General features: G+C 51.4%; 1 protein-coding gene across 1 annotated transcript; it reads left to right on the forward strand.

Annotated features, from left to right (window-relative positions):
* Nucleotides 1-24,620, forward strand: C3H9orf24 (chromosome 3 C9orf24 homolog). The gene is made up of 7 exons (XM_050943697.1): nucleotides 1-135; nucleotides 14,083-14,230; nucleotides 17,610-17,722; nucleotides 18,940-19,015; nucleotides 19,983-20,196; nucleotides 22,339-22,428; nucleotides 24,515-24,620. The coding sequence occupies exons 1-7, from the start codon at nucleotides 1-3 to the stop codon at nucleotides 24,618-24,620; spliced, it is 882 nt and encodes a 293-aa protein (XP_050799654.1).
* The last annotated feature ends 403 nt before the right edge of the window (nucleotides 24,621-25,023 follow it).

The following is a 25,023-nucleotide window of genomic DNA, read 5'->3' on the forward strand; positions in this document are numbered from 1 at the left end:
ATGTTCCTCTTCGCCCGTAAAACCAAGACCCCCATCAGCACCTACACGGACTCCTACAGAGTGCCGAATAGCATGAGAAAAACCTTCCAGGAACCTCCGAATACTCTGTGGAAAGAAAATAAGTTTGTGACAGAGGTAAATCTCCCCCTCTCCCCCAGTAGACAGTGTTATCAGACACAGGATCTCAGCTTCTGTAGCGCTCCTAAGCTCTGCCACCATGGAGCTCCTCTGCATCTCAGCTTCTGCGGAGCCCTATAAGCCCTTCAGATGCTGATTTTTATGACATTTTGGGTGTCCTCATAAAATGTGGGTCTCCTCTTTCCACTTAGCGTTTTGACTGTGCAGCCGTGCCAGCATGGTGGTAACGGTATCGGTTTAAGCTACCTATAAGTGCAGTTGGTGAATGAGAGGCAGTCTGTTGTCCTCATTTATAAATGAGCGCTGGTCACTACTGCCATGGGAGGGAAATAATAAATGCAGCTACTGTAATGCTTAGATGGCACTTTTCATAAAAGGCCTGTATCGTTCTCTCCATTTTAAGATGGGGAAACTGAGGCACAGCAGGGGGAAGTGATTTGACCAAGGTCACTCAGCAGGTCAGTGGCAGAGAAAGGAACAGAACTCATGTCTCCAGAAGCCCAGCCTACTGCCTGAGCCAGGAGGCCACATTTTCATTTGTTCATGTTCCTCTGTGCCAGAAGAGCTGCGTGCCAGTCCCAAATGGAAAGCTTTCACTAACAACAGTCTGTACTGAAGTCATAGTGTGCTTCGGGCCAGCCATAGCTCTTAGAGGGCAGAGATTTCATTGTTAGCACGATGAAGCACCAGGCTGTAGGTGCTATAAAATAATGCACAGAGGTGGTCCATGGAGACTATAGGTCACAACATAAATTCGGCCATACTGGGTCAGACCAATAGTCTAGCTAGCCCAGGATCCTGTCACTGACAGTGGCCCGTGCCAGATGCTTCAGAGGGAATGAACAAACAGGGCAGTTACAGAGTGATCCATACCATCGTCTACTCCCAGCTTCTGGGAGCTGGAGGTTTAGGGACAGCTGGAGCATGAGGCTGCGTCCTTGACTATCTTGGCTAACACCATTGATGGACTCCATGAACTTATTTAATTTTTTTTGAACCCAGTTATACTTTTGGCCTTCAAAACATCCCCGGCAACATGTCCCACGCGTTGTCTGTAATGGAATACGTCCTGGCCATTTAAATTTTGATGTGACATTGCTTGCTGGGATCTATTGTCTCTATGGACCATAGTTTTATCCAAATTAGGTGCCAAAATTTGAGGGCAAACCAATTCTGGTTAAAGACACTCCAGAGATTGCAGACTGGACTCTTGTTGTGTCTTTCAGTGGATCCTGGTTAGTCTCCTTGGTTCTGAGGCTCTGTGCATAGCCAAGCTAGAACTGGCCTGTTGGGGGGTTCCCAGCTGTCGAGGCCTGCACAAGTCATCACAGTAATTTTGTCATTAGAGATTTTGAAACATGCCATGTGAGGTAGATCTGTGCATGAAAACCCTGCAGAACAGCCTATACGCAAATGTCTGATGAATTTTTGCCAACTGGTAACAATGAACCTAATATACAAAAGTTCCCCTGCCTCCAGGTTCAGACTGTTCTCCACAGACATGGTATCTGAGCAGCCAGCCAGTTTCTTTCTCTGTGCATGAATTTTCCACTACATCCCTCTATGCATCTGTCCTTTGGCTTGGAATATGGTACCCAGCACTCTCTGCTGTCCAGATTGTGGCAGAACTGGTGAATGACCATTAGAAAATGTTTTAGAGCTGAGGCGCAGAGCAAGAGCATCCAAAAAAGGGAGTTTAAACAATCACAGAGAGGTTCTTTTGAGGCAATGCAGGCTCAGCCTGGGCATTTAGCAGTATGGGGCGTATGAGACACAGCTAAGCAGCTCTGGTTCTATATTGGGGACAGCATTGCATGCACACCCCAGCCAGCTCATTGCAACAGAAGCTCGCTGCAGGCTGAGGAGGAAAGACATGCTGTACTCCAGGAAGTGCTGCCAGAAGCAGCTAACTATTAATTATCTACTTCCCATCACCAATAATCTAATCACTCCAATTAATGGGAGGGAGTCATTGGTCATAAAGTGAACAGCAAAGACTGCAACAGAGAGGCTGGCTCCCAAGCGCCCGAGGCTGAGAGGTGGTGCAGCCTGCTCAGGCAATCATGGTCAGAAAGATCCGACAAGCCATCCCCTTGGATGGACGCGGCGGTGGGGATGAGAGCTCCGCAGGATGCTGGGGACCTGGCAATGGAAGATGGGGGTGTCATTTCTGTAACCCCTACTAATGCAGTGTGGTGCTCTGCCTACTTCGGGTGGCCAGGCCACATGGAGGTTTATCAGTCTGCTAGAGCCTGCCAGGGGCTAGAGCTGGGATTTTTAGCTGTAGAAGGCTCAGGTCTGATTCCTGCTGCCAACATCCTAGGCAGGGGGTCACACTATGGGGATGTGTCTAAATCAAACCTCATCTCGCCTAACGATCCGACCTCTCTCTCCAGCCAGCCTTTGTATCAGGCTGATTACTCCCCTCTCTGCCTCCATTTAAGTGGCCGACAGTTGATGTGTTGTATTATTTCTGAATTACTGCACTTGCTATTAAATCGGTTTATGTCTGTATGCATCATAGTCCAATGTACTCACCTCCTGCCATCCTAACCCCTATGCCCCCGCTCACATCCTGGGCTCTTCTCACTGAGATGCCCCTGCTCACTCCTGCATGTCTCAGGCTCCAGGTGTGCCTTGGCCTCTGCTCACGCCTCCCACCGCCGTAGTCTCATAGAATCATAGACTATGAGGGTTGGAAGGGACCTCAGAAGGTATCTAGTCCAACCCCCTGCTCAAAGCAGGACCAACCCCAACTAAATCATCCCAGCCAGGGCTTTGTCAAGCCTGACCTTAAAAACCTCTAATGATGGAGATTCCACCACCTCCCTAGGTAACCCATTCCAGTGCTTCAACCAGAACCGGCGCTAGAGATTTTCGCGCCCTAGGCGCACAGCCATTTCGCCGCCCTGCGCGCCGCTCCCGCGGCTCCAGTGGGGCTGCCGCAGTCATGCCTGCGGAGGATCTGTTGGTCCGTGACTCTGGTGGAGCTGCCGCAGGCATGGTTGCGGCAGCTCCACCGGAGCCACGGACCAACAGACCCTCCACAGGCATGACTGCAGCAGGTCCACCGGAGCTGCCTGCAGTCCCCCCTCCCAGCAAAATGCCGCCCCCCGAAAATCCTGGCGTCCTAGGCGATTGCCTAGTTCGCCTCAATGGAAGCGCCGGCCCTGGCTTCAACACCCTCCTAGTGAAATAGTGTTTCCTAATATCCAATCTAGACCTCCCCTACTGCAACTTGAGACCATTGCTCCTTGTTCTGTCATCTGCTACCACTGAGAACAGTCTAGCCCCATTCTCTTTGGAACCCCCCTTCAGGTAGCTGAAAGCAGCTATCAAATCCCCCCTCACTCTTCTCTTCTGCAGACTAAACAATCCCAGTTCCCTCAGCCTCTCCTCATAAGTCATGTGCTCCAGCCCCCTAATCATTTTTATTGCTCTTCGCTGGACTCTTTCTAATTTTTCCACATCCTTCTTGTAGTGTGGGGCCCAAAACTGGACACAGTACTCCAGATGAGGCCTCACCAATGTCGAATAGAGAAGAATGATCACGTCCCTCGATCTGCTGGCAATGCCCCTACTTATACAGCTCAAAATGCTATTAGCCTTCTTGGCAACAAGGGCACACTGTTGACTCACATCCAGCTTCTCATCCACTGTAACCCCTAGGTCCTTTTCTGCAGAACCGCTGCCTAGCCAGTCACACCACACACTGACGGCTCCTCTGATGTGACTAAACACGGGGCCTTTCTCCCCAGCCAGCCAGGGCACGTGGGTTCATAGACACTGTGCTAGTGAGCGCCTTACACGTAATGGGGCAATGGTGAAAGATGTTATCTCAAGGGGCTCTCATAGAGCACGGTGATAGCCCCAGGTAGATGGTGAGAGAGAGACACAGCTGGAGCAATTTTGACTTGGATTTGGTGGTGGGTAGGAAATCAGTGAAAGTGGCAGATGAAAAATGCCAGGCCATAGCTCTGGGGCTGGAGCACCCACAGAAAAAAAATAGTGGGTGCTCATCACTCACTGGCAGCCCTGCCAATCACCTCCCCCCGTCTTCCTCAACACCTCCCACCCGCCCATGATCAGCTGTTCAGCAGCGTGCAGGACGCACTGAGCGGGGAGGAGCGAGGGCGGGGTATGCTCAAGGAAGGGGGCGTAACGGGGTGGGAAGAGTCAGGTCAGGGTGGGGGGGAAGGAAGAGGCGGGCCTGAGGGGAAGGAGTAGAGTAGGGGCAGGGCCTGGGGCGGAGCGGGGGTTGAGCATCCCCCCGGCAGATCAGAAAGTAGGCACTTCTGTGCCAAAGGGGTGCCTTTGATATTATGGGCAATCGTTTCCCATCTGCCAAAGGACTCTGTTTTGATACAATCTACCTGCCCGAAGGGCTGGATCCACAAGGATCTCACTTTTAAATTTTAGCTACAATGTGGTTGACCCACCCGACTGTGACATCACTGGTGATGCAAGCAGGGCTGGTGACTGAGGGTGACGGTCAGATTTGGGAGAGAGACTTTTAATTTGCTACAATAGTACAGAGAGCCTTTTTCATAGTCTCACCCCTCAGCGTGGCTTGTGGTGAACTCCAGAAATTAACTTCAGGCATAAAGCCCTTGCTGGCTACTGGGGATCAGCTGAGACGTAGTTTCAACTGAAAGTGGAATCCCTTCCAGAGAGATGTTCCTCTTTGCTCATAAAACAAAGACGCCGATCAGCACCTATACAGAATCTTACCGACCGCCTTGTACCCTGAAACAGACTTACAGGGAACGTCCTTTTACATTGTGGGAAGAAAACAAGTTTATTACAGAGGTAATTCTCCCACTTCTAAGGCTGCTAATCTACAGCCCTGTTAGCTGAAGGATGGGTTCCCGATGGTCTGTGAGCCTGGCACTCAGGGCTCGGACTGCATCAGATGACATAAACCAAAGGCCCCCAAAGTGTGGGGTGCACCTCCCTAGGGGGGGCATGGAGGAATGTTGGTGGGGGGGGGGATGGCAGGTCCCGGGCCCAGGCCAGCCCCCACAGGGGGTGGGGAGGGAGCACCACCCAGCCCCACTCCACTCCACTCCCAGCTCGGCCCCGGCCCCACACCAAGTCCTGCTCCTGGCCCCAGCCCTGCCCCCAGCCTTTGCCCCATTCCTGTCCCCAGACCCACCCCCAGCTGCGGCCCCAGCCCCCTTACCCCTGTCCATGTCCTAGGGGGCAGGGATAGGGCTAAAGGAGAATGCGACGCTGAAAAATTTGGGGACCACTGACATAAGCTCCACAGCTTTGGGCTAAATTGGGAGTGGGACAGGAGACTTCCGAACATTTTGAAGGGTGCTGCAGGCCAGGGGGTTATTTTGTGGTTTTTCCCTTAGCGGGAAAGTTCATGGCCAGGGTTCTTTGCTGTCTTTCCAACGAGGCTTGCAGCAGAATCCCTTTACCACAGGCAGCTGTGGGGCTTTTAGATTGCAACCTCTGTGGGTCAGGGACTTTTCTTACTGTGGGCGTGTACCACTAGACACTCCTGCAAAGCGAAATATCATCATCTTCATCATAGCTGTGGTGACTGAAGATCCCATGGGACAAGGCCAAGGGTATCATCCCTGACACCACAGCTACAGCCCTTCTTCCCGCTGCAGGTGGAGCCGGGACGCCGCTTGTTTTGAACTGCTGTGCAGGGCTGTTGGGTGTTGTTTAAAGGCTGCTGCTTTCAGCCCTGGCGGAAGGGGTGTCCGCTGGTGCAGTATGTCCAGTGCTTTGCAAAGATTCCCACGCCCACGCTGAGAATGTTTGGGAGGGAGAGAGGGGGAGGCGGATGCTTTGGCATGGTCGCATTTTCAGTGGCACCTGTGATTAAAGCCTGCCTGCCTTTCCACAGCCCAGGGGCTCTCTGGGAGGCAGGTTGACTCGCTTCCCCTTAAACTGGGTCACAGTTGAACTAAAATCTATCCTCATCATCTGCTAACGGGGATGAGATTCCCGTCCTTTGTAAACCACTCTGAGATCTACTGATGAAAAATGTGCTATAGGAGCGAAGTATCATATTCTTCTTCCACTCACCAAGCCCCTCCCCTTAGGCCAAGCCACACCCTCTCCCTTCAGATTGACAGGTCTCTTTTTTCTCTCCTTCTGGGCACTGGGAGGGATCTGACCCTCTTTCACCTTCCAGTCTATTGGGGTCACCATCGTACAACAGACACACCTGTGGTCAGCTCACCCCGCAGCGGGACAAACCCCAGAACCTTTGGGTCCCTTGCACCTTAGTTAAAGGAGAAGGTAGTGCTATTTCTGGGTGGATTCACAACCCCTTGAAGCCTTTATAGACTCATAGACTCATAGACTCTAGGACTGGAAGGGACCTCGAGAGGTCATCGAGTCCAGTCCCCTGCCCTCATGGCAGGACCAAATACTGTCTAGACCATCCCTTATAGACATTTATCTAACCTACTCTTAAATATCTCCAGAGATGGAGATTCCACAACTTCCCTAGGCAATCTACTCCAGTGTTTAACTACCCTGACAGTTAGGAACTTTTTCCCAATGTCCAACCTAAATCTCCCTTGCTGCAGTTTAAGCCCATTGCTTCTTGTTCTATCATTGGAGGCTAAGGTGAACAAGTTTTCTCCCTCCTCCTGATGACACCCTTTTAGATACCTGAAAACTGCTATCATGTCCCCTCTCAGTCTTCTCTTTTCCAAACTAAACAAACCCAATTCCTTCAGCTTTCCTTCATAGGTCATGTTCTCAAGACCTTTAATCATTCTTGTTGCTCTTCTCTGGACCCTCTCCAGTTTCTCCACATCTTTCTTGAAATGCGGTGCCCAGAACTGGACACAATACTCCAGTTGAGGCCTAACCAGCGCAGAGTAAAGCGGAAGAATGACTTCTGGTGTCTTGTTTACAACACACCTGTTAATGCATCCCAGAATCACATTTGCTTTTTTTGCAACAGTATCACACTGTTGACTCATATTAAGCTTGTGGTCCACTATGACCCCTAGATCTCTTTTTGCCATACTCCTTCCTAGACAGTCTCCTCCCATTCTGTATGTGTGAAACTGATTGTTCCTTCCTAAGTGGAGCACTTTGCATTTATCTTTATTGAACTTCATCCTGTTTACCTCAGACCATTTCTCCAATTTGTCCAGATCATTTTGAATTTTGACCCTGTCCTCCAAAGTAGTTGCAATCTCTCCCAGTTTGGTATCGTCCGCAAACTTAATAAGCGTACTTTCTATGCCAACATCTAAATCGTTGATGAAGATATTGAACAGAGCCGGTCCCAAAACAGACCCCTGCGGAACCCCACTTGTTATACCTTTCCAGCAGGATTGGGAGCCATTAATAACTACTCTCTGAGTACGGTTATCCAGCCAGTTACGCACCCACCTTATAGTAGCCCCATCTAATTTGTACTTTCCTAGTTTGTCTATAAGAATATCATGCGAGACCGTATCAAATGCCTTACTAAAGTCTAGGTATATCACATCCACCGCTTCTCCCTTATCCACAAGGCTCGTTATCCTATCAAAGAATGCTATCAGATTAGTTTGACACGATTTGTTCTTTACAAATCCATGCTGGCTATTCCCTATCACCTTACCACCTTCCAAGTGTTTGCAGATGATTTCTTTAATTATCTGCTCCATTATCTTCCCTGGCACAGAAGTTAAACTAACTGGTCTGTAGTTTCCTGGGTTGTTTTTATTTCCCTTTTTATAGATGGGCACTATATTTGCCCCCTTCCAGTCTTCTGGAATCTCCCCCGTCTCCCATGATTTCCCAAAGATAATAGCTAGAGGCTCAGATACCTCCTCTATTAACTCCTTGAGTATTCTAGGATGCATTTCATCAGGCCCTGGTGACTTGCAGGCATCTAACTTTTCTAAGTGATTTTTTACTTGCTCTTTTTTTATTTTATCTTCTAAACCTACCCTCTTCCCGTAAGCATTCACTATACTAGACATTCCTTCAGACTTCTCAGTGAAGACCGAAACAAAGAAGTCATTAAGCATCTCTGCCATTTCCAAGTCTCCCGTTACTGTTTCCCCCTCCTCACTGAGCAGTGGGCCTACCCTGTCCTTGGTCTTCCTCTTGCTTCTAATGTATTGATAAAAAGTCTTCTTGTTTCCCTTTATTCCCATAGCTAGTTTGAGCTCATTTTGTGCCTTTGCTTTTCTAATCTTGCCTCTGCATTCCTGTGTTATTTGCCTATATTTGTCCTTTGTAATCTGACCTAGTTTCCATTTTTTATATGACGCCTTTTTATTTTGTAGGTCACGCAAGATCTCGTGGTTAAGCCAAGGTGGTCTTTAAATCAAGACTGGGTGTCTCTTTCTAAAACACATGCTGTAGCTCAACCAGAAGTTATTGGCTTGATGTAGAAATCAATGGGGGAGAGTCTCTGGCCTGTACTATGCACAAGACCAGCCTAGATGACTCTTTGGCCTTTAAATCGATGACTCTGGTAGGGCTTCTGGCCCTGATCCTCCAAGATATTTAGGTAACTAATTTCCAGGGAGTTAAGAACCTACATATCTTTCAGGATCTGGTCTTGTATCTTCTGTGGATCTTAAGGCACAAGAAGTAACAATGGCAACATACAGGGGCCCAGTTTCATCTAGCAATCGACAGTGGAAACACACGTCTACTGACCTCATGACTTATCCGCTGTTCCGAGTAACAGACCAGCAATTCCTCCTTTTCTTGCACGAATTCTACACAGCAGACATGGTTGACTGGCTGACTCTCTTGCCCTGAGCTTTTTATGCCTTTGTGGCCAGGCCCATCTTCGGTCCCTGGCTTGCAGGGCTATTTGCCAGGCGGGGTGGTACATGGAGGTTCTTGGTGGATTTACTGGTGGAGATCTTTGATGGGACGTGAGGTATGGTACACTGGTGTCAATGGAGAGTGTCTGTCTATTTAATAGCTGCTCTTTATTGTAAAGTGCCTAGGGTGGGAGTGCTTTATCTGACAATACAAAGCACAATAAATAAATGCTTCTAATTGATGTCATGCTGGCCGGCCCCTCCTCTGACCAGCGCTCACACACAACAGCCCTGAAAGGAAACAGAGCCACAGGGCACAGAGCAAGGGACCAGACCAAAACTGTGACAAAATGGGCAGTGTGATGCTTCTCATGGCCCCTGGGGTTAGATGTCACCTGCGGTCCCCAAGCAGAAAGCCTTTTCCATGCCCCACTCAAATGGGCCCTGCCTGACTCATCCTGCCTTCGGGAAGCACTGCAGTATCATAGCAATGCGGTCTGCTTTCTGGGGCACCTCTTACTCACAATGCTTGCTGCTGCAGAAGGAGCATGGCGGAGAAGACCTTAACTTGGAGAGATGGTTCCCCAGCCAATCTGGAAGGTCACAGGGTGGCTGGTCCTTTAACAGTGGGGTGGGTTTCTCCGTTCCCACCTGGGAAAATGGGGCATGTGAGTCAGCCAGGCCAGTGGGATAGATGAGGGAGAAATCTAGGCAAGGGAGATGGAGCTGTCTGCAGAGGTCTGCAGGGAGGTAGGAGACATTGGGACACTGTGGGGAGACTCCAGCTAGGTAGGGCTGGGAATGGCTACGTCTCCAAGCAGGAAGGCATGGGAGAAGCAAGGGAACGTCTCCAAGCAGGAAGGCATGGGAGAAGGGAGCAGTGAGCCCAGGAAGGGCTGGTGTGGGAGATGAAAGAGAGCCCTGGAGGGGTGAAAGCTGAGCCCAGAGCGTGGGCAGGAGAGTATCTGAGCTATTGAAGATGGACCAGCCCCTTTGAAAGTGGGACTGAGCCCTGTTTGAAACGGGTATTAATACTCTGTGTTTGGTTTTGGGCTGGTGTACCCTGGAAGGGGTGGACTTTTTGTTTAAGGCTTAGCTGAGCAGGGGCAGAGGAGGGGTTATCACTGAGGGGAAACTGAGGCAGGGCTGCTGCAGGGTCACCCATGCCTTGCAGGGGCACTCTGTTGGCGACCCTCTCACAGGAAGGTTTTGAAAATGTTTAACAGCCTGAGAGTGCAAAACACCAGACTGTCCGATGCATTTTCACCCCTCTAGCTGAGCATTGCACAAATCCTGACCCAGAGAGAGACCTGCAAATGCCATTTGTTACCTGTCTCTCTGACAGCCAGCAGACTTCTGAGCCCCACTTGGCGTGATTGCATGGTAGCTCTGGCCTCAGATGTGTCTGAAAGCACCCAGATCTTACAACAATAACAGTAGCATCACTTCCCCACTCCACAGTGTCACCCCGACTTCCCCAAGCGCTATAAACATTCATTCATTAAGCTGTGTGCTGAATTAAATGTCATCAACTTTGGTGCTAATTCTTGTATCTCCAGCCAGGCTGCATGTCTGATCCTCTGCTTTTTTGCTGTTGAATGCACAGCCAGCCAGGCATTTGGTGATCTTGCAGTGACATTAAAGCATTTGCCATATTTATATTCAAAATAAATCTAGGGAACCGCAGGTCACACCTCCCAGGAGCTCCCCCTCCTGAAGTTCTCCAACACTCTCATATCTCCTTGAAAGGCTGACAGCTATTTTCTGGGTTGGGGGTGTGTTTGAACTCACGTATGTGGCCACAATAGAGAGGCTGCAGCCTGCAGAAATGGGTCCTGACTTGCCTTGCCTCAGTTGCTCCCCTGACCCTGCTTTTGACTGTGCATTGCTCCTGTGTGGGATTCCCACCCTTTTTGATTTGGGAGGGGAGGGGTTTGATGGCAAGGGACTGGCAGAGGGAAGGAAAGGTTTGTATATAGACCTTGGTTATAGGATTACCCTTGTGCTTTAAGCCCTCTGTGATGCAGTAGGGACTGTCTGTGTGGGGAGTGGGAGAGCAGGGGAGGACTTTAAGGGATGGACGATGCCAGGGCCTGTAACCTGAGCTAGGTAAGGGAGGGGAAAGGTCAACACCTTGGCCCGGGAAGGGGAACAAAGGAAGGGAGCGGCAGGAGGGAAGCAGTTGGAGTTTGGGCTTGGGGCTGGATGGGCGGAATTCAGGGTATCCTAGCTAGGATCCAAGCACCCTGAAAGCCCAGAAGGACTCGGTGGAGGAGTCCTGACTGTGCCTGCAAGCTCTGCTGTAACCGGTGTTCCTGTTGTCCAATAAACCTTCTGTTTTACTGGCTGGCTGAGAGTCACTGTGGGTCCCAGGAAGAGGGGTGCAGGACCGGACTCCCCACACTCCGTGACACCCTCCCACCTCTGGAGCAGGTTATCCAGGTGCGCATGAGTTCCTGCTGATGCACCCTGGTGCTGCTGCCCGTCCACATTTGCTATAGAACAAATTGGAGATTTTCAGGTGGAGACTGGCAGTATTGTCTAGTGGGTAGAGCAGGCGACTTTGAGTTAGGATGCCTGGGTTCTATTCATGGGAGCTCTCCGTGAGCAGAGCAGGTGACTAGGCACTCAGGACAACTGGTTTCTCTAAACAGCTCGACTGCTGACTTGCTGTTTGACTTTGGGTAAGTCATTTACCCTCACTGTGCCTCAGTTTCCCATCTGTAAAGTGGGGATAATAATAATGACCTGCCTTGAGGGTTAATAAATTGCTCCCCAAAGGAAATGGCTGCTGAGGTGTCCAGAGCTGCAGTTCAAAGGAGATTTTAAAATCACTGCAATTGTTTTTGTAAAGGTAGTGTGTTTATGTACATCCTTATTTACTGATCGGGCGCTCAGCCCCGTACAAGCACTTACAGGCTAGAGGACCTGATTGTGTTAAATAAGAAAGGCCATACTGGGTCAGCCCAATGGGCCATCTAGTCCAGTATCCTGTCTTCCAACAGTGGCCAGAGTCAGGTGCTTCAGAGGGAACAAACAGAACAGGGAATCAAGTGATCCATCCCCTGTCACCCATTCCCAGCTTCTGTCAATCAGAGGTTTAGGGACACCCAGAGGATGGGGTTGCACCCTGACCATCTTGACTAATAGCCATTAATGGGCCTGTCCTCCAGGAACTTACCTAGTTCTTTTTTGAACCCTGTTATAGTTTCAGCCTTCACAGCATCCCCTGGCAAGGAGTTCCACCAGCTGACTGTGCGAGTGTGAAGAAATGCTTCCTTTTGTTTGTTTTAAGCCTGCTGCCTATTAATTTCAGTTGGTGACCCTGGTTCTTGTGGCATGAAAAGGGGTAGGTCACACTGCCTCATCCACTTTCTCCACACCAGTCATGAGTTTAAAGATTTTTTATGTTCTGTTGAAGCCAACGTTGAGTCTCCCAGCGGTGGCAGGATGGGGCCGACTGTACCCGGTCCAGACAGCGTGCAATGCAGATAAGACCCAGCCAATCCAGTTCAAACCTCCATCCCCTGGGCAGCCTGCTGTGCAGGGTAGTGCGTGTCTGTGCATGTTTTTAGTGGATTACAGTTGAAAAGCTTCAGCGAAGTGGGTTAGGAGTGATCTAAGTGTGTCACGGGGGAGTGCAACGAGGGCTCTTCCTGCGCTCGCTGCAGGGGCCTCAGTTAAACGGGCATTTCTGGGCGCTGAAGGGGGAGGACGTGGTGGTCATTTTGCGAGTTCAGTGGGTCACACACCCTTGTGGTTGCCGTGCGCCTTGGTATTTCAGAGATCACCCTGCTTACAAGGTCAGTGCTTTTATTCCTATTTATATTTCCCTGGCGTGGAAAGGCCCCCTTCTGCTGAGTGCTGGCCAGAGAGACAATCCCTGCCTCAAAGAGCTCAATAAACAGGACAGACCAAAGGCAGGAAGGGAAATAGACATGAATTGGTGTGTTCATGGTACAGCTGGGATTTGAACCAGCTCTCCTAAAGCCTTGTTTGATGCCTATCCAGGTGGCCACGCTACCTTCCCTACAGAGGAGACAGCAAAGAATCCTGTGGCACCTTATAGACTAAACAGACGTTTTGGAGCATGAGCTTTCGTGGGTGAATACCCACTTCTTCAGATGCATGTCTGATGAAGTGACTATTCACCCACAAAAGCTCATGCTCCAAAACGTCTGTTAGTCTATAAGGTGCCACAGGATTCTTTGCTGCTTTTACAGATCCAGACTAACACGGCTACCCCTCTGACACAGAGGAGACAGTCAAAGTTCTTACATCACGGGATGGTGAAATGGCACCAGGCTCCATTGTTACGGGACAATATTTTGATGCAGCATCATGTGTTGCGGGATGCCAAAGGCACCCCTACAGTTCCACTGCACACACCCCAATAAGCATGAACCCACGGCATACCAGAGTAGCCCCAAAATATCCAGAACAAGCCAGGTTAGTGGCTGAGGTGTAGTGAGCTTTTAAACTCCCTCTTTGCTGGCACTGGTTCTTGTACACGTTCATGTGCGTATGACAAATGAACAAGCACTCCTGTGTGCATGGACAGTGCCACTGGGAATCCATGAGCGAATGGTAGTGGGGCTGTTCTCTGCCCAAGTGACTATTGAGCGAGGGGTAGGACTGGAAGCTCAGAGGTTCTACATTTTAATCCTGGCACTACACTGACTCCTCCTTTGGTTTTTGGCTCCAATTCCATTACCTGCAAAAATAAAAGTAGGGAACCTACCTCTACAAAGCACTTCGATACCCATGGATAAAAGCACCATGTTAGCCGTTATGTACTTTGAAGAAGAAGAGCATTCAGATTTGCACACTGACTAGCTAACAGGTATACAACACAGCTACCGCCTACTGGCTGTAACCAGAACTGCTCAGCTGTGTGTCATATGCCCTATATGACTAACTACTAAAGGTGATTTTCCTTTTACTCAAATGCAGAGGCTTTCTGAGAATGAGGTTTTCAGCTCTAGCCCTGATCGTGTTGTTACATTCTGGGTGGCCACGGTGATGAGCATATTAACAGCCATGACATGCCTTGATGCCCCTGGACTTTCCCCCTTCACTGCAGCCTTGCATTTAATTGGCTTTATCCCAAACATGGAGGAATTTGCAAAGGGCAAGCTGGTATCCTTGCAATGTTTAACTGACTTCGTTCCCAACTCTCTATTGCCTTTAGGGGTTAACGATGCCCAGAGTGGAAAATCAGGTGAACCAAGCTCAGCTGGAGAAGATGATTAAGCGTGCAGTGCAGGATTATTCCTATAAGAACACGATAGAACCAACAGCCTACAGGCCAGAAAAGTATTGGGTAACCAGACCCGAAGGTATTGCTGGATTGTTTAAACCACCTGCCCCACAGTTCCCTGTCCTTCTTCCAGCTCATCCATAGCATGCTCCCATCCAGTGATGGGAACTGCACTCAGAGCCCAGGGGTCAGCCTCGGGGCGCCGAACAGGGGCAGATTGGCTGGGTCGCTGGAGGCCAGGAGCCTGTGGTACAAGCAAAGGCAGCCAGGAGCAAGCACCATTCCCCACCCTTTGCATCCCTACCTGTTCTCCTGCAAGAAACCCTCCCCAGTCCAGTTTCCCCTCCATACAGGCCCTTCCTCCCCAATGCAGAGACCCAGACTCTCTCTCACTGCTGGGCTCCCCTGTGGTTCTCTGATGCTCTTTGAGGGAGCAGACGTGACCGGTCTGGCTCAGCCATAGACCATTCACAAGTCAGGCCAGGATGCACCCAGCTGCCCCTGGATCCTGGGCCAGCCGGCATCAGTGCCCAGATTCCAGGTGCAGAGGTCGGGATATTCCAAGCTGGCCAAAGGATTTGAGCACCCAATTCCAGCATCCAGACCTCCGGGGGTGCTTTGGAAAGTCTCAGCCCTAGAGTCCAAGAACCTCGAAATCCCACCAGCCCTGCTGAGGTTGCACCAGTTCCTCTGAAGCCTCCCCCTCCCCGGGATGCTTGCCCATTGCACGGTGCTCCCCTCTTCCACCCACCCCCACCTTCTGCCTCCATATTACTACGGCACACGTGGAAGCAGACAGGGAAGAGGCACTCGCCTGGGGAAGCCAGCCGCCCAGCTGGCATGGAGTGAAGCCAGCTAGCTAAGCTCCCCTGTTCTCTCTGAAGAGCCCCGGGCTGGTCCACTTGTCTCTGCTTTCCTCCCAGCTGGCCCTTTGCTCTGCCACCAGGCAAGAAGGGCAAATGGGACTGTCTGTGGGCACCTGTACACCCACTCCTGCCACCCGAGGGGCACCAGAGAAGGGACAGCAGCCTGCATGTCCTTGAAGGGTATAACCATCAAGCAGCAGGAAAAAACTCACTGGGGCAGTGGGTCTAACTGGGAACGATGGGATGAAATTACCTGAAGGAGGTTTTAGGCTGAACAGCAGGAAAAGGCTCCAGACAGGGGGACGTACCAGGCTGTGGAATCATCTCCCAGGGGAAGGGTGGGACCCTCATTGCCAGGGACATGTCAGCTGACCCAGGCACAGCCCCGGAGCCTAGTGTGCAGAGATAAGCTATGGCCATTTTCACTTCCTGCCCAGTCCACATTTGACCTACTAGTTTGGCAGCCAGGGCGCTGCAACCTGGCCCCTGCAGTGGGGCAGATGGGGCCTCCACCATGGGTCTGCACTTCCATGGGTGCTGGGTCAGTGCTGTCTCCCCCGGCTTGAGAGGTTCATCTTCGTCCTAGAAATGGGAAGAGAAGCTAGTGGGGAGGGAGGGAAGCTGATTTTAAAAAACCCCAGCGTGGTTCCTCTCTCCCTCCGGCCCTCACGGCCAGGCCAGCAACACCCCGGAGAGGTGCAGTTAATTGGCTCCCTGGTACGCTCCCTGGGTTCCTCACCCCTGCTGCTGACGCACCAAAAAGGCTGTTTTAAAGCAGTTGGATCTTGCTGTTGCATCTAGGCCAAGAGTTTCCACCACAAGAGCCCAATGTTAGGCCCCTAAATCCTTATTTAAGCTCCTGATTTTCCAAAGTGCTGGGCTCCCACTGACGTCAGGTTCACACCACTAACTTACGTGCCTAAATAAGGCCCTCGGAGGCTGACTCTAGGAGCCAATTGCTGCAAATCTTCCTCCAGTTTCTCTGGCCCTGCTCACCGCATCAACCCTGGTACAGCGGCACTGTCCATTGCTGTTCTTGAAGCCTGCTGTTGAGTGGAAGGCCAACCTCACCACAGGGATACAGAGTGCGCGCCATTCAGAAGGCCACGCTTGACTTAGTTCTCGCACAGCAGTACCAGAGAGACTACAGTTATTTAGAATAAGAAATCAGTGCAGCATTAGCTGGTGTCCCACTGTCTATTTCTGTAGTGCCTTCCAGCCCCCAGTGTAATCACCCGATGCTCAAACTCTGCCCAGGATTCACTTAACCCACCACTGCACAGCAGCCACCTCTGCTGAGGCACACAGCTATTGTGTAACAATGTACGGGGATACTAGACCACAGTGGAGGATGGGAAGTGAGGAAAAATCCACTTGACACTGAAGAGAGACTTCAGATGGGCAGAATGCATTCCCTGCGTTGTCATTTGGCCAGGACACGGGGGTTAGCATCCTTTCTCTTACAAACAGTGCCAGAGGATCTTTAAAGGCCATGAGAGGCCAGGGTCTCAGCTAGGGTGACCAGATGTCCCATTTTTATAGGGACAGTCTCGATATTTGGGGCTTTTTTTAATATGGGCTGCTATTACCCCCCACCCCTGTCCCGATTTTTCACACTTGCTTTCTGGTTACCCTAGTCTCAGCTGTATGTCGCATCCAAAAGAGGGCACCTCCAGCATCCCAGAATCCCTTGCACCATGCTGTAGAACTGATTACTGTCTAATTCAAATGAGGACAGTGGCACCTACTGAGTCACCAGCACCGGTCCTTCCCGCATTCTGAGATTCCTCGGTGCACACTTGACAGACTGGAGCCGAGTTAGTTTGGATGGCAGGGATGTTTGCCTTGGGTTTTGTTAAGGAACCCAGCAGCTTTCGCTAGCTACATGTTAATCGGTTTGTTGGGGCCAAAAGGGCTAATGTGATCCTGGACCACATAAACGTGAGAGCAGTGAGCAGGGGAAAGGAGGTGATTTGGCCTCTGTTTACAGCACAGGTGAGACCTGTATTGAAACAGTGGGTCCAGCTCTGGTGCCCACATGGTGAAAAGGGTTTTGAAAACCCAGGCCACCCAAATGATTGGGGTGGGGGGAAGGAAGCCTGACTGTGAGAGACTGAAAGAGCTCAGTCTGCTTAGCTTATCATAAAGAAGATGAGGAGGTGACTTGATTTACCGTGTCTAAGCACCTTCACTGGGAGAAAATCCCCGTCACTCAGGGCGCTTTAATCTAGAAGAGTCAGGCAGAACCAGCAGCAGCAGCTGGAAGTTAAAGCCAGACAAATTCCAATTAGAAATGACACTTTTTAACAGTGATGGCGATTAACCATTGGAACAAACTACCAATGGTAGGGGTGGGTTCTCCATTGCTTGATGTCTTCCAGTCAAGACGGGTGTCTTTCTGGAAGGGATGTGTTAAGTTATTGGGCTCAATACCAGGGGGAACTGGGTGAAATTCTCCAGCCCATGTAATAAAGGAAGTCGGACTAGATGGTCTAAGGGTCCTTTCTGGCCTTGATGTCTAGGACTTAGCGAATCCTGTTATTGTTCCTCCCTGGTAGGAAATGTTTGTCTGTTTGTCTGTTTACATTTCAGAAAAGTACAATCCAGTTTTTGTCAGTGGAGACAAGTACGCAACGTGGAGGACAGGCCCCTACAACAGTGTGGGATGGAATAAATATACCACCTACCTCCCCAGGCTTCCAAAGGTAAATCCTGGACCTCCAGAATGCGCCTGCTTCTCGTCCCTACGCGGGGCGCAGCAGATGACCAGGGAAGGAGCTATGTTTTCAAAGTGGCCAGTAGGATGTCAGCCCATGTGTCTCCTCCTACGGCCAAACAAGAACTGTACAGCTAGCTCCTTCTCCACGCTTTGCTTTGCAAATTTAACCTTTAATAACCCAGGTCAAAATCCATCATAATACTTCGTTGCACTTGCATAGCGCTTTCCAGCAGGGCATCTCTAACTGCTCAGTACTGTGAAATGGAGTCAGTCCCCCTGCACGCTAAGCGAAGTCCTATCTTCATCTGGCTCCAGACCATCCTTCCGAAGGAAGCACAGAGCTGATCCAGCTACAAGAAGACTTTCCCCCTCCATAGAGAGAGCTGTGTTTTCAGAGACAGGGATCAGACACTGCAAATGTCTGTAGCTAGGATCTGTGCAAAGGTGGTGGGTGGAGACTAAGCCTTCCCAACCAGCCAGCTCCCCTCATTTGGAGTATGTGCTCCACCCTGAGGCCCCACTCCCGCTCGTCCTCTTCGCATCCCCACGTTGCCTGCATGGAGGCCTCGTGGGAGACGGTGAAGAGGTGCACACAAGCAGTAGGCAGTTGGCCGACTGGTGGGCAGGCGCAGGGGCCTGGGGGAGGGGGCAAAGAGGCAGAAGCAGTAGGTGGGGGGGAGCCTTTGGAAGGTGCCTGAGTGGGGCCCCTGGGTGGGGCATGGGTGGGGCTTTGGAGGGAGGAGACTGATCAGGAGTGGTCCTCGGGGCAGGGCCTCAGTCTGGGCACACGCATCCTCCCCAAATGGAGGAGGCCTGCGCTGTCTATGGATCTGTGGCTGTGGCTGTGCCATTTTCATGCACGTGTGCTGTGTAGTTCTGTGCAATAGAAACAGAAGAATATGGTCAAAGTCACTCTGGATTCGGTGGAGTCTGTGGAATGACTCAGGTGTCGGCCCAGTTCCCAGTGGCCAAGCATCCGCCACGTCAGAAAAGCCACCGGCTCACTAAACAGCATCGACGCTGGCGGTCTCAGCAGAGAGGCCAAGGAAACGATGGCGCCTGCCATCGCCTCCCATGGGGAAGGACAGGGCAGGGTGAGGGAAGCTTGTGCTTTTACTGCCTGGGCTGTTCCTGATCCAGAGACAAACGGGGCTTTGCAAGTTTTCTGGACATACATGAAGGCTCTGAAATCTTTCCTTGCAGGAAGCAGGGATGGAGACCATTCTCCGCGGGATGCCCATGGAATACCCACCGAAACCCGACCGCCTCAATAATTATGGTAATTGCACTGGGTCCTCCTATAACCTTACCTCGAGAGAGCAGGGATTCCAGGAGAGCCAGTGGGGGAGATTTTAATCCATACAGTGCCTCACAGGCTGGAAACAGAAGGTGTCCCACAATGAGCAGCGGGTAGATATTTCCTTGGGAGATTTTTATATGCAGCATTTCTGGGTCCCTTCAGCTGCAAAAGGCCAGGAAGCCCCTGGAGCCATTCTGGAGCATAAGCTCTGCTGTTGCTGCCTTCTGGGGCTGGGAATGCAACGCCAGGACTTGCCAATTAACTGCCCCCAACTCAGCTACCTCCATTCCCCTACTCACCAACCCCACAAGGCAGCTCACGGTCAGGAACCCCTGAAGTTACCAGGGTTCCTGAGGCTGTGAAGGTGCCTCCTCCCTGCAGCTGCTGGGAATGGGGCATGGTGGGGTTGGCTGATCCCCGCCGCTGGTAGCTTATGGTACTGCTGAATCTCTTCATCCTGGAGGATGTTGGGGGCTTTCTTAAAGGACCACTCCCCTTGGGAAATGTTGTGGAGGGCTTCCAACCCCTTGTGCATTGACCCACCTGCCCAGGTCACCAGCGGGGCCCTTCTGCACCAAAGCACCAACCTCTGTTGCTACAGCTAAAGAAGCAATTCAGTAGCTGGCAGCAGTAGTAGATTGTTGTCCTGCCCGCGGCCACTAGAGGGAGACGTGGCATGTGCATGCGCGCGCGCACACACACACACACACACACACACACACCCCAGCATGGGATACTTGCTCTAGCCACTAGCCCACACCCCCTCCCTTTTCCACCCCCCGTTTGGACTCTATGACTGCTTGGTTGCTGTGGTTTTGCCCTAGTTGCCATGGGCTCTGTACCCGGAACGCTTGAGGGCCAAGCTCTCCATCTAGGGCAGCGAATGTCCGGATTTCAAAGCTGCGGAGTTTCCCCTCCCCCACCCCTTTGGTTCCTCTTGTTTCAGAAAGGGAAGTGGTGGTCAACATGCTGAACAGCTTGTCCCGCAGCCAGCTCCCCTCCGTCCAGCACCGTTCCACCGTCCCCGGGAGAAAGCCCTTCCAAGGTTACTACAGCCCCTGCACTGGGCGTCACTACTGCCTGCGTGGGATGGATTACTACGTGGACGGAGCCCCCTGCAACGAGAGGCAGCTCAACCAGCTAGTGGAGAAGATTGTAAGGTTCGGAGGGTTACGCAGTGCACATAACACTTCCCTCTCGGGCGGAGAATCCAGAATCCAGAATCCAGCCCAGTCCTTCCCCGTTGTTCCTGCAGGACTCACGGGGGTCAGAACGTGGGCTCCGATCCTGCCCATCACACCCAAAGCTCCCCTGAGAGGAAGGAGAGTTTGGCATGCAGGATCAGGCCCTCTTGTCCGGCAGATGGTCATTGCGGGGCAAAGGGCTGGCCCAGTGCTGGGGAAAGGAAAGGCAGCATTCAGGGAAACAGGTGTTCTCAGCCTTGCCCTTCGCTGTCGCCCAGGGCCCAGACAACTGAACGTCATTGAAAGATGATCAGGAGAGGCCAGGTCGTGTAGGAGGGGAGGCTGAGGTGGGGATCAGTGCGGAGAAAGCAGGGCCCTTCCATGCCCCTTTGCAAAGCATTGACACCTTCCCTCCACCCCCAGGCACACCCCCCGTCCCCTCCCATCCCGCCCAGGGGTAAGATCCCCATCTCACTCATTCTTCTCCCAATATTGCCAGCCCCAAATGTTCAAAAATCATGAGTCAGGATCACCAAAAATCAGGAGATTGGCTTTAAAATCATGAGATGATGTAAAAAGAATAGATTGGGTGTCCGTTTGATTTGCCTTCTGCTTTTGAGCCTTTGGGGTGCATTGGGGTCACATTTTGATGCTTTCTCCACAGCCCTTACTTTTTCTTTAAGAAAGAAGGCTGAAGTCATCCCATATACATCTGACTTCAGGAGCTGGGGCTTTAAGGAACCCAGCATTCTGAACCCAGACAAAATCATGAGAGTTGGCAACACTCTGGCACTTGTCCCCTTTCTCAGTCCATTGTGTTTTCCCTGTTTTCATTTCTCATTCCCCTTTGCCTCCCTGCTCTCTCCGCCTCCCCAACCTCACTTTCCCAGTTCTCTCCTCCTCCTTTTTCCTCCCCACTGGTGCACTGCCCCTTCCCCCCCCACACACACCCCAGTGCTCTCCTCCCTCTCCACCCACCTGGGCCAGCAGTAGTCAGTGAGCCCAGCTGAAGCCACTAGAACTCTTTGCTTGAGTAGCCAGCAGCAGCCCTGCAGCTCCCCAGGACAGGGCTGCTAGCCAGGTACATCCCCTCCAGCAGTGCAGAGGTAAGGGCAGGACTGCAAAGGAGGATATATACTGTATATATACAAGCCTGGCCGAAGGCTCTGTACCCGCAGAGGCAGTGGCAAGGGCCAGGAAGAGTCAGGGTGACCCAAGGGTGGGACCTTCAGCACAGGAGATGAGAACAATCCTGGCAAACACAGGCCAGGACACCCAAATATTCAGAGCTCTGGGTCCTTGTGGTGCTGCAGAGGGTGCTGGAGCAATGGGCAACGCGAAGTGGAGTTAGTCACTGAAGGGCAGGCGGAGAGGTTGCAGTAGCAGCTCTGGGTAATGTTTTGTTTTGGATCCGAGAGGCTGCACAGAGGAACCCATGCCAGGGTGTGGGCCAGGTCTGTCTTGGTGTTTATAAAGTGCCCATCACCCCTGGGGTCCAGCCACACAGAAACTGCAGTTTTTACTAAGCGGGTTTCTGAACCTGTTCCATGTAATCAGTGCAATCTCTGTGGGCAGATGCTCTCTCACCCAGTTTGCTCAGGTGCTGCTCCTGGGTGCAGACCATCCCGAAGCCCCAGCCCTGCCTTGCCTTCAGGATCACAGCCTCGCTGCTGGGGAGCATTAGGCCATCTTCTAGCCCTCTGAGGATAGCGCTGTATCCCCATGGCTGCCCACTGAAAACCCCTCCGTCTCTAGGAGCAGCGCTCCTAGCATCACCTCTCTTTGTGGAGGAGAGTGCTGTAGCAGCCTTAACTCAGAGCTCAGAAGCCCAGGGATCTGGTTTTCATTGCAGTTAAAGTCTGGGTGCTCGGACCGCTAAAATCTGCCACTAGGACGTTAGTCCCTGTGCTGTGGACAGACCTCTCCCTGTTATTACTGCTCCACCCCAGAGTCCTATCACCACCACTTGCAACTCTGATGCCACCATGCCCCACTTGTGGGGAGACAGGAAGGATCTTTCCCATGTAAGCTTACTGCCCACCAAAATGAGAGTGAGCAGAGATGAGTGAGCCCGGCCACCTGGTGCTATCGCTAACTATACCCTTACGTTTGTTTCAGGAATATCCCATACTGCGGTTGCAGCCGAGAGACGATGGACTATGCACCTTTGCACAGCCTGCCGCAATCTTTCCCGTATATGAACCTTAAGTAAGAAAGTTAAAGCCAGGTTCAGTGCTGGGGGAAGGGCACTGTGGCTCTAGAAAATCATGTTTTACACTGGGGAGAACAGGAACCTCACAACAGTCTTGGACTTTCCCCAGAGGCTAGACCTTCCCTCATTCGGGTTTCAGGTGAATCATGACAAATGACTGCATGTATTACGGTAGTCTCTGGAATACAGAGATTAAGTGACTTGCCAAAGGTCACGGAGCAAGTGGCAGAGTTTGCAGGGTGGGAGGAGCTTATTTTGAAGGGACAGCACCATGCTTTTATTCAAGGTACAAAATAATGAAGGACTGTAAGGGACCAAAGGAGGAGGGTTTGCTCTGCCCACCTTAGGGTCCTCGCCTGACGGCAAGAGAAGCTGTTAGCAAAAGGGTTGCAAGAGGCCACCTTGATGTAAAACAAAACCTGCAGGGGGCCGGGAGCCTTGGATGGTGACGGGCCCAGGACCAGCAGATCGAGTCCCGAGAACTAGAAATGTAACTAGGAGTGTTTAAAGGAAACCTAAAAATGGTTGCTTAGGTGGATTTGTTCCCTTTTTGCTGTAACACTTTTATTATTCGTACTATACCTCACCTCCCCAGTTCCTCATCTGCAAAATAAGAGTAGCCACTGCCTGGTAGCCTTCTCGACCTGGGCAGGGGTGTGAGGGTTTATTTACTAGTTAATGTCTCTGTTGTGCTTTGAAATCATAAAACCCCACATAAGTATTTGAAACTCCTGCAGACTCACAACACTACTGGGATACACTTAATGTTGTAGTTATGTTCCTGAAAAATGCGACTTTAAGCGAAACGATGTTAAGTGAATCCAATTTCCTCATAAGAATTAATATATATGAGGGGGTTTGGTTCCAGGGAAATTGTTTTCACCAGACAAAAGACTATATTATATATACATATATACACACACACACGCAGTATAAGGTTTAAACAAACAATTTAATACTGGTACGCAGTGATGATGATTGTGAAGTTTGGTTTAAGTGGAGGAGTCAGAGGGTGGGATATTTCCCAGGGAATGCCTTACTGCTAAATGAACTAGCAATTGACTGAGCCCTCAAAGGTTAACTCTCACAGCACTCTACAAGGCAGCAGGAAAGGAGGGAGGGCAGACAGAGACACACACCCTGTGTGTGAGAGAAAAAATGCGCATTTCCCCTTTAAGTAGCTGAGCCCAGGCTTAAGTACACTGCCTTGTTAATTAAATCAGCTTGCTGAAACCTGAGGCCTGCAGCTACTGCGTAGAAGCTCTCTCTCTTGGTCTTGTGTCCCCCCGCTCTATGGAAGATGGGGTAAGGGGGCACAGGAGCAGGGAGGAGGGGGAGACACCCTGACATTAGCCCCCCTCTTTCCCCCACCCCCGTACAGCAAGCAGGAGTCTCTGGGAGCAGCTCCAAGGCAGAGGGCAGGAGCAGCACCTGGCAGTGGGGGGAGGGACAGCTGCTGCACAGAGAAGTTAGGGGAGCAGGGAGCTGATAGGGGGCTGCTGGTCCACCCTGGTTCCAACCACCCACCAGCTAGCTGCAAGGGGCTGCTCTTCCTGCAAGCAGTGGACAAAACAGGCGCCTGCCAAATGACATCAGAAGGGAGCATTTCACAACTTTAAACGAGCATGTTCCCTAATTGATCAGCAACTTAACATCGAAACAACGTTAACTGGGACGACTTTAAGTGACAAAAGATAGGCACCAGCGTGGGCTAGTTAGCTATGCAGAGATGTATTCTCTGGGGTTTTCCCATAACGCCTGAGCACATCACATCCCTCCCACTGGCTCCCATGTGCCTTTTAGCCCCTTGTCTCTCACCTGCCACACCCATCTGCCAGAGACCCCACTGACTGGGCCACCTCCCTCCCCAAATCCCAGGACCTGGAGTTCGATATGGGGCAGAAAAACGGTGAGCACGAGGAAGCATCGTTCTGCAGTGAATCAGTAAAGAGAATGGCTCCCAAAGCTTGCCCTTTGCAATCTCCCTGGAATCTCCTAATGAGCACCAGTAGGAAGTGGATTACCAAGGACCCTCCTGCGTGGGTGAGGCTAACGATCCATTGGTTTTTCCTCCCTTCCCAGGTGGGACACGAGTCACTTCCAGAAGGCCGGTGGGCCGCAGAAGGATAACTATGTCATTCATCCCGAGTTTGTGTCGGAGTCCTACCCCACTTCGCTGTGCTGGTAGAGAACAGAGTCAGGCCTCCATTAAAATGGGTCTTGTCAACCTTCGCATGTTCATTCCTTAGGGTGCCATCTGTGCAGGGCCAGTGCATCCAATAGGCAACCCTAGGCAGTTGCCTAGAACGGCAGGATTTGTGGGGGCAGCATCTTGCTGCCCTCGGCGGAAATTTGGTGGCGGGGGAGTCCTTCTGCTCTGGGTCTTTGGCAGAAATTCAGCGGTGGGTCCTTCACTCGCTTTGGGACCCACCACTAAAGTGGCCTAGGGCAGGGATAGCTCAGTGGTTTGAGCATTGGCCTACTAAACCCAGGTTGTGAGTTCAATCCTGGAGGGGGCCACTTAGGGATCTGGGGCAAAAATCAGTACTTGGTCCTGCTAGTGAAGGCAGGGGGCTGGTCTCAATGATCTT

This window comes from Gopherus flavomarginatus, chromosome 3, assembly GCF_025201925.1.
Source record: "Gopherus flavomarginatus isolate rGopFla2 chromosome 3, rGopFla2.mat.asm, whole genome shotgun sequence".
Lineage (NCBI taxonomy): Eukaryota > Metazoa > Chordata > Testudines > Testudinidae > Gopherus > Gopherus flavomarginatus.